Below are 10,282 nucleotides of genomic sequence, written 5' to 3' on the forward strand. Positions count from 1 at the left end.
TCGTACACACACACACACACACACACAAAGTCAGTCATCGTACACACACACACACACACACACACACAAAGTCAGTCATCGTACACACACACACACACACACACACACAAAGTCAGTCATCGTACACACACACACACACACAAAGTCAGTCATCGTACACACACACACACACACACACACAAAGTCAGTCATCGTACACACACACACACACACACACAAAGTCAGTCATCGTACACACACACACACACACACACAAAGTCAGTCATCGTACACACACACACACAAAGTCGGTCATCGCACACACACACACGCAAAGTCGGTCATCGCACACACACACGCAAAGTCGGTCATCGCACACACACACACGCAAAGTCGGTCATCGTACACACACACACACGCAAAGTCGGTCATCGTACACACACACACACGCAAAGTCGGTCATCGCACACACACACACGCACGCAAAGTCGGTCATCGCACACACACACACGCAAAGTCGGTCATCGCACACACACACACACACACGCAAAGTCGGTCATCGCACACACACACGCAAAGTCGGTCATCGCACACACACACGCAAAGTCGGTCATCGTACACACACACACACACACACACACGCAAAGTCGGTCATCGCACACACACACACACACGCAAAGTCGGTCATCGTACACACACACACACGCAAAGTCGGTCATCGCACACACACACACACGCAAAGTCGGTCATCGCACACACACACACGCAAAGTCGGTCATCGTACACACACACGCACGCAAAGTCGGTCATCGCACACACACACACGCACGCAAAGTCGGTCATCGCACACACACACACGCACGCAAATTCGGTCATCGCACACACACACACGCACGCAAAGTCGGTCATCGCACACACACACACGCAAAGTCGGTCATCGCACACACACACACACACACACACACGCAAAGTCGGTCATCGCACACACACACGCAAAGTCGGTCATCGTACACACACACACACGCAAAATCAGTCATCCACCGAGTATGAATTCGGCTTGGGCAGTATCCAGATTGTCTTACCTTCATACCGACCTTGTATGAACACAAGGGGCACTGTTTTCCAACCCCACTGAGCCTCTGTAATGCAAGGGTTAGCAATGCTAACAAGTACATGCGTATTGCAAACATTTTATACAGTCTCTGACGAACTATTTGCAGGACAGACATCCCAGCTCATAAGGTCATGCAAGTAACTGAGAAATGCTACTCAGTTTGCTGCAAAAAACAATATTAGACAGCAAGGCTCTTGATCCAGGAAGGGATTCTCTGATGTTACCAAGAGAAGCTTAATTTTGCATGAAGCTAACCACTTAGCTAGATAACTAGCTAGCTCCTAAATTAGCAAACCAAATGCACAACTGAAAATCATTTTGTTAACTTAATAGTTATGAGGTTTAGCTGGCAAACATTCACCTGGAGCGTGACTCACAAGTCTCTCGTTGTTGTTTGCTTGTAAGCTTCATTATCAAAATAATGTGACCAGTGAAAAGAAGAGTACGATCTGCTTCATCCCCTAACGTATTACACAAGTTGACTGCAGGTATTTGCTTAAAGTAGCAACAAATATTAAAATGTATTTAAAAAAAACAAAACAACATTTTTAAAATTATTTTCCGGTATTGACGGTATTAAAAAAACATCTCGTGGCTATTTACAAATACACCGTTATAGGGTATACCGCCAAAGCCTAGTATGAATATGCCTCTTAAAAAAACTACAACCACACACTCACTCAGTAACCTTTCTCTCTCTTTCTCTCGCCTCAGGGGCCTTCATTCCAGCAGTCCCAGTTCAACCAGTAGTCCTGCGTTACCCCAACAAAATGGTAAACGCATAACTAAGCTCTACTTTCTTTCCTCCCTCTCCTCCAAACCATCCTCTCTCCCTTCCTACTTCCCTTCACTGCTTTCCTTTACATACATATCCTTCTCTTCCTCCCTCTGTTGACGGTTTCTCTTCTTACGGCGTGAGTCCGTCTGTGTCCGTGCAGAGTGGCTTCATGCTCGTGTGGAGTGATAGTTAATCTCCCCTCTCTCTCGCTGTCTTTGTGCTCTCTCCCTACCTCAGGTTTCATGTCCTTCTCTCCACTGCCCGTACACACCCATCATTAATTATAAACCTGTGACTGACTACGTGCTCTAACTTGAACTAGAAAGCCATGTGCAGTAGAGAGAGACTCTCCGGCTGCATCTCAATAGTCTAGTGGCTTCCTTTCCTCGTCTCCTTTCCTGCATCTCAATAGTCTACAGTGGCTTGCTCTCCTCGTCTCCTCCTTTCCTTTACCTGCAATAGCACAAAATAACTGAAAGTAAAAGCAAGTCTCAAATAGACGATCCTCCATGTTGGTTTCAGCTGTCCAGTGTTTTCAGACCAGTGCAGACAAAGGAGAGGGGAGAGGAAGCCCCTGTGTAGGCCTCAGTCCTGCTGTGTGTAACCCATGAACACACTGGGATTTTGTGTCCGAGTGTTTCGAATGGATCCAATGCTTTTAAATGGGAGTCATCGGTTGTTGGATGAATGACAACGGAGATGATTGTCTGACACAAAAATCACGAATGGTCCATCTTTTGACGAATGCAACTCGTCCGAAAAGAGTTGACTTGAGTTGACCTTTTGAAAAAATCATGTACAATTTGATCCCTGTTCATGCATCTCAGTAAGCAGAGGAGATGCGGCCTCTGTAGGCCCCAGTCCTGCTGTGTGTAACCCATTTCTTCTTCCTCTTCTGACAGGATACCATCACATGGACATGGCAAGGCCCTGGAGCGTGAGTATCTCTTCCTCGTTTAATTTTTTTTATTTTGCTCTCTCTCTCTCTGGCTTTTCTCTCTCTCCTCTCTTACTCTTCTCCCTCTATCGCCCTCTGGCTGTTTTTTGTGGAGAGGTCTGGCAATATGTTTTAGATTAGAGGATGTTGTTGTGTTTTCAGGCCTGTCGTTAATCTTCACAATATCCCCCTGCACAACTTCCCTCTCTTTCTGTTCTTTAATCTCACCCCCCCCCCCCCCCCCCCCCCACGTCAGTCTTTCCCTCTAACTCCTGTTCCCTTTCTGAATGAACTGATTACTCACTCACTCTCACTACTCAGGATTGAGATGCTGTGGCTGACACTGTGCCAGTTTCACAACCCCATAGAGATTGAGGTAAGGGTTATTTTTTGAGGTAAGGGGTTATTTGAAGGCGGCGTATTAGACAGTGGGGCATCTTCCTGCTTACAGACATTGACAAAAGAATGTCAATAAATAAAGAAACGGAAGATGGACGGGTGATATCACTTTTTTTCTCCCTCAGTACCTACCTCTCTACACTCCTTCAGAGGAAGAGAAGAACAACCCTGCTCTGTTCGCCAACAATGTCAGACACGTCATGGCCAAGTTAGTACTGTGTGTGTGGCCTTACATCAAGCTTTTACATTGAGTTTACATCTGTCTATCTGTGTTTCATGTGCTTCTCGAAATGCCCGCCACATATACAGTATATCTGACATGTCAGGGGCGGGTCCTGACCGCTCTCTCTGTGCTCTGATAGGGCCCTGGAGCTGCCCATCACAGACCTGTCATTTGATGACTGCCAGCTGAGCCTAGCAAAGGGCCCGTTGTGTGTCCCTACCAACAGCAGCCTACTGCAGTTCAATAGACTCGCTCGAAGGCTCGGGTGACTTTACTTTACTATTGGTCTTTCAGCATTATTACACGTCCTTAACAGTTTAAGAACACTGACTTGTTTTGCTGTTTATAACAAAAGATTGACATTGAATAAAATAAGAGTATTTCAAAATTCTATAAATGTTTATTTTAATGTCTTACAATCTATTTTCGTTTAAGTGTCAATGCGTAGGTAGGGTATGAGGGATCTCCTGTACCTCGTTGTCTGACATTTTTAAGAATGTCATACTGGAAAATAATACTGGGTTTACTGGGAAATACTAAGACTAATACTAGTGGGTTTACTGGTCGAACTGGGAAATACCACTGGGTTTACTGATAATACTGGGAAATACTACTGGGCTTACTGATAATACTGAGAAATATTACTGAAATACCACTGGGTTTACTGATAATACTGAGAAATATTACTGAAATACCACTGGGCTTACTGATAATACTGAGAAATATTACTGGGCTAACTGATAATACTGGGAAATACCACTGGGCTTACTGATAATACTGGGAAATATTACTGAAATACTACTGGGCTTACTGATAATACTGAGGGTAAAAATAAATAAAAATGTTTTAATCTCATCAATCTACGCACAATATCCCATAATGACAAAGTGAAAAACAGTTTTTAGAAATTTTTGCAAATGTATTACATAAGTATTCAAACCCTTTGCTATGAGACTTGAAATTGAGCTCATGTGCATCCTGTTTCCATTGATCATCCTTGAAATGTTTCTACAACTTGATTGGAGTCGACCTGTGGTAAATTCAATTGATTGGACATGATTTGGAAAGGCACACACCTGTCTATATAAGGTCCCACAGTTGACAATGCATGTCTGAGCAAAAACCAAGCCATGAGGTCGAAGGAATTGTTCATAGAGCTCTGAGACAGGATTGTGTCGAGGCACAGATCTGGGGAAGGGTACCAAAAAATGTCTGCAGCATTGAAGGTCCCCAAGAACACATTGGCCTCCATCGGTCTTAAATGGAAGAAGTTTGGAACCACCAAGACTCTTCCTAGAGCTGGCCTCCCAGCCAAATCTGAGCAATCGGGGGAGAAGAGCCTTGGTCATGGAGGTGACTAAGAACCCAATGGTCACTCTTGACAGAGCTCTCAAGTTCCTCTGTGGAGATGGGAGAAACTTCCAGAAGGACAATCCTCTCTGCAATACTCCACCAATCAGGCCTTTATGGTAGAGTGGCCAAACGGAATCCACTCCTCAGTAAAAGGTACATGACAGCCTGCTTGGTGTTTAACAAAAGGCACCTAAAGACTCTCAGACCATGAGAAACAAGATTCTCTGGTCTGATGAAACCAATATAGAACTCTTTGGCCGGAATGCCAAGCGTCACGTCCGGAGGAAACCTGGCACCATACCTACGGTGAAGCATGGTGGTGGCAGCCTCATGCTGTGGGGTTGTCTTTCAGCGGCAGGGACTGGGAGACTAGACAGGATCAAGGGGAAAGATGAATGGAGCAAAGTACAGAGAGATCCTTGATGAAAACCTGCTCCAGAGCGCTCAGGACCTCAGATTGGTGCGAAGGTTCACCTTCGAACAGGACAACGACCCTAAGCACACAGGCAAGAGAACGCAGGAGTGGCTTCGGGACAAGTCTCTGAATGTCCTTGAGTGGCCCAGCCAGAGCCCGGACTTAGACCTGATCGAACATCTCTGGAGAGACCTGAAACAACAGTGTGTTTCAAACCTGAAAATAGCTGTGCAGCGATGCTCCCCATCCAACCTGACAGAGCTTGAGTGGATCTGTAGAGAAGACTGGGAGAAACTCCCCAAATACAAGTGTGCCAAGCTTCTAACGTCATACCCAAGAAGACTCGAGGCTGTAATCGCTGCCAAAGGTGCTTAAACAAAGTACTGAGTAAAGGGTCTGAATACTTTTGTAAATGTGATATTTCAGTTTTGTATAAATTTGCAAAAATGTCTAAACCTGTTTTTGCTTTGTCATTATGCTGTATTGTATGTAGATTGAGGGGGAAAAAAATATTTAATACATTTTAGAATAAGGCTGTAACATAATGTGGAAAAAGTCAAGGGGTCTGAATACTTTCTGAATGCACTGTATGTTGAATACTTTAAGATACTAGAACGTACAGTATTTCAAAGTATTTGAGATGTACTTGATTTAGCCATTAAACCAGTGGTTTTCAATCTATTTTTCAGCGGGGACCCCATTTTTGTTTCTGTCAGAAATTCTGCCAAATCTTTTACAACCTTAAAATCTGTCACTTTAGATTTTCACATCTACAAATAACCTTCATTCAATTTTCATCTCTCCTTTCAAAACTAAGAGAAATGCATTCACTCAATACAATTTTTTCCCCCCTAATTGTCTTTCTCAATAACGTTTGTGTATTGTCCCATAAAATAATCTGTACTCTTGACCTGACTGCAGTTCAGCGTCGTAACTGACTTCAGTGGGCAAATGCTCACCTTTGATGGCCACTGGCACGCTGGAGAAGTGTGCTCATCACGGTTGAATCCCGGTTCCAACTGTACTGGGCAGATGGCAGACAGCGTGTATGGTGTCGCGTGGGCGAGCGGTTTGCTGATGTCAACGTTTTGAAAAGAGTGGCCCATGGTGGGGTTATGGTATGGGCAGGCATGAGCTACGGGACAACTAACACAACTAACGCATTTTATCGATGGCAATTTGAATGCACAGCGATACCTTGACGAGATCCTGAGGCCAATTGTCGTGCCAGTCATCTGCCGCTATCACCTCATGTTTCAGCGTGATAATTCACGGCCCCATGTTGCAAGCCTTCTGTACACAATTCCTGGAAGCTGAAAATGTCCAAGTTCTTCCATGACCTGCATACAGACATGTCACCCATTGAGCATGTTTGGGATGCTCTGGATCGACTTTTACAACTGTGTGTTCCAGTTCCCGGCACTATCCAGCAACTTTGCACAGCCATTGAAGAGGAGTGGGACAACATTCCACAGGCCACAATCAACAGCCTGATCTTCTCTATGCGAAGCCGATGTTGCGCTGCAAGAGGCAAATGGTGGTCACATCAGATACTGACTGGTTTTCTGATCCATGCCTCTATCTGTATTCCCAGTCGTGAAATCCATAGATTAGGGCCTAATTTATTTATTTAAATTGACTGATTTCCTTAAATGAACTGTAACTCAGTAAATTTTTTGCAATTGTTCCATGTTGTTTATATTTTTGTTCAGTGTGTGTGTGTGTGTGTGTGTGTGTGTGTGTGTATATACTGTGTGTGTATATAATTTAATTTTGCGACCCCCACTGAAATTCCCCTGTTGTGACCTCAAGTTTAAATACCACTTCATTAGCTTCTAGCCACACCCCTGGACAGTAGTGGGAAATGTAGTTCTTAACCAAGTGTTTTCTATGTGCAGGTTGAGAACAGGGACTACAGATACAGTCTTACAGCAGCAGGCTAGCAGAGCCAGGAACATTTGGGGATACAGACTGGGATTGGAGGACTTTGCTCAGTACCTCAACCTACCTGTGACGGACATGCTCACAGAGTTACACAGCCTTTTTAACCAGGTAGGTATCTAATATACACCACACACAACTCGCATACCAGTAGTATCCCACACACACACACACACACACACACACTACTTTTATTCATGCAATCAAAATTAGTAGAAATAAATATCCATCAGTGTTGTTCTTTCTCTCTTCTGCTCCCTCTCTCTCTTTCTGAAGCATGGAGATGGCCAAATAGATGTCAGGGAGTATGTGATAGCCCTGTCTGTGGCGTGTCAACCCTCTAAAGCCATGGACACCCTCAGGCTCGCCTTTGGAGTGAGTGAAAGACAATGAAGCATTATAACAGTTCCTATGAAACACTATAAGAGCCCTATGACTGCTATTACTAGGTACTATAATAGCCCCATGCATGTTACAATAAAGCGTTATAAAATAACTGTCTGCTCTAAAGCGTTATAACTGTCCTATGTCCTGACCCTGGTCAGATGTACGAGGCGAAGGAGGACAGGGCGATCGTGGAAAAAGAGCTGGCGTCCATTTTGAGAACGGCGTTGGGAGTAGCAGAGGTCGACGTTACAGAGTTGTTCTCAGCAATCGACACACTTGACGCAGGGAAGATCACACATGGTGATATCACACACTAACACCCTTGCCTTTCTTGCGCTAACATTTGCACTTGTCTTTTCTCACCAGCACTGACTTTGCTGATAGTTGCTTATTTGAGGAAAGGGTTTTACCAACTATGATTGTGATTTGTGGTTGTGTCAACTAACTACTATAAGTTGAATGCACTGTAAGTCACACTCGGCGTTAAGGGCGTCTGCTAAATGACTAATTTGTAATGAAATCCAACTAACGGAATCACGGTCAACCCTGCCATTACAATCTCTCTCTCTCTGTTTGTCCCTCTCTATATCCATCTGTAGATGACTTCTGTCGGTTTGTGGTGCAGCACCCAGACTTTGCTCAGGAGTACCTTCTCTCCTCCAGGGACACCCCCTCTACCCCCCACACCGTCCCGCTGACCAACGGGTTCAGTGTGGCCCATTACAACACAGAGGAGCCGACCTGCAGCCTCCCTGGACAGAAGAAGAAAGAAGACTGAGAGACACTCAAATGGATCCATCTACTGACTATGACAGAAAGGAGGAAGGAATAGAGGGAGGAGAGATAGGAGAACTGGGAGGCCCTGGACCTCTACCAAACAAATCTATATTCTACAGTTACTATATCTTCTCTGACATTGTGGCCTGTATATTCTACCAGAGAGAAGGAGCGAGGGATAGTTTATTTCGGGATAAGGAGGGGTGGATAGAGAGGGAAGTAAGAAACTATCAGACGGATAGAGGAGATTGCGACTGTGAAAGGGAGAGATGGTGGTGGAGAAGGGTTGGGTATGTTGAAGGAGAGTAGAGGAGGATGAGGTAGGGATGGATAGAGAGGATATGAGGGAGGGTGGAGCCGATCCATTCCTCCGGACACCATCTCACGCCAATACTCCATCTTTGTTTTGTCCGCTAGTGTTTTCAAGGACTTTATGCTTTCTAACTTTCCAACATGAGTTACAGGAACTGGACACCGGAAGTTTTTAGGAGTTCATCAAACACTTTGGCTATTTATTGTAAAAAGGGTTTTACTTTTTTCTTATGTATAGGTATTTATTTGTCTTTCATTTTTATCAAACTATCTATGTCGGTTATTATGACTACTGTGCACACTCCAGTAAGATTTGTATTTAATTTATAAGATTAGTTTTATCAGGTGATTAAGCACCAAACTGAGCTCAGCTTAATCACTGCCTTTCATAACGAGATTGACTGAGATTAATTGGATTGAGCTGAAACGGGCTAACATCCAGACTCAAACTATTCTTCAACTAAGCATCTCCCTGCCTCGTAGACCATAGCAACTCACAACAAGACATTAAACTGTTAAAATGGATGAATATGGGACCAAACTTCAACTACTTCTTTTTAAACCAGGGGCCTCTTGCGCGTTCACATTGAGCTCCTTGTTGCCTTTTAAATCATAAAAAAACCATGTGTAATTTTAATGTTGTCTGAGCTTAAGTGAAGCATCTAACAGCATCGGTATCTTTCTTTTCATAAGTCTAAAGACTGGGGTCTTCAGATGAACATGTGTTTGTTGTTTTCTCTTTTCTTATTGGATGAACAGAGAACCAGAGTTGGGATCCATCTCAAATGGCACCCTATACTCTATATAGTGCACATTTGTCTCTGGTCAAAAGCAGTGCACTATATAGGGAATAGGGTGCATTTGGGACGTAGCCTCAGTTAAAATATTCAGATAAGATGTTTCCCTCATTTTTTTTTAGTTGCCTCATATCACTGGAAGTAAGTTGCGCTTAGGCAAAGATCTAGGATCAGCTCACCTTGCTGAAATTCTAACATTAACCATTTAAGCATTGGCAATCATGAAACTGATCTGGGATCAGTTCTGACTATGATAAGCGATTGATCTATTGCCTTTTTGTACTGGTTTTGTTTTGGGAATTCTCTGCAGTTTGGCTTTGAAGTGACACCTTTTGTATGTTGTACATATGTGGTATATAAATCTTTGAATGTTTTTGAGTATTCATTTTTGTAAAGAAAGTGGATTGGAAATTATGAATACCTATGCAGTGCTCCCTGCCTTTAATGTTGAGAATTAAATCATGACATTTCCACAACTGCAGTGTTCTTTATTTCCACTAGTAGGAGCTCTACTCCATTGATTTGATGGTGGCTATTCTACGCCTATGGCAAGTAGCCTATCTCCTCGCCAACTGCCTTATATCTGTGTAACCGATGTGAAATGGCTAGCTAGTTAGCGGTGGTGTGCGCTAATAGCCTTTCAAACGGTGACGTCACTCGCTTTGAGACCTTGAAGTAGTGGTTCCCCTTGCTCTGCAAGGGCCGTGGCTTTTGTGGAGCGATGGGTAACGATGCTTCGTGGGTGACTGTTGTTGATGTGTGCAGAGGGTCCCTGGTTCGAGCCCGGGTTGGGGCGAGGGGACGGACTAAAGTTAAACTGTTACATCTGCACCAATAAGAGCACACATGAAAGGTGAAAGCAATGTCTGT

The 10,282-nt window shown here is 44.0% G+C and overlaps 1 protein-coding gene across 1 annotated transcript in view; it reads left to right on the plus strand.

Moving 5' to 3' along the window:
• lpcat1 (lysophosphatidylcholine acyltransferase 1) overlaps nucleotides 1-9,877 on the plus strand; it is a 64,245-nt gene extending 54,368 nt beyond the window's left edge. Inside the window, exons 6-13 of the mRNA XM_038966897.1 lie at nucleotides 1,808-1,866; nucleotides 2,774-2,808; nucleotides 3,130-3,184; nucleotides 3,333-3,415; nucleotides 3,570-3,695; nucleotides 7,097-7,250; nucleotides 7,416-7,514; nucleotides 7,685-9,877. Of these exons, the coding sequence (XP_038822825.1) occupies nucleotides 1,808-1,866; nucleotides 2,774-2,808; nucleotides 3,130-3,184; nucleotides 3,333-3,415; nucleotides 3,570-3,695; nucleotides 7,097-7,250; nucleotides 7,416-7,514; nucleotides 7,685-7,843 (770 nt within the window). The 3' untranslated portion in view covers nucleotides 7,844-9,877. The remainder of the gene's footprint in view (nucleotides 1-1,807; nucleotides 1,867-2,773; nucleotides 2,809-3,129; nucleotides 3,185-3,332; nucleotides 3,416-3,569; nucleotides 3,696-7,096; nucleotides 7,251-7,415; nucleotides 7,515-7,684) is intronic.
• The last annotated feature ends 405 nt before the right edge of the window (nucleotides 9,878-10,282 follow it).

Source organism: Salvelinus namaycush, chromosome 27, assembly GCF_016432855.1.
Source record: "Salvelinus namaycush isolate Seneca chromosome 27, SaNama_1.0, whole genome shotgun sequence".
In the NCBI taxonomy this organism is placed as follows: Eukaryota; Metazoa; Chordata; class Actinopteri; order Salmoniformes; family Salmonidae; genus Salvelinus; species Salvelinus namaycush.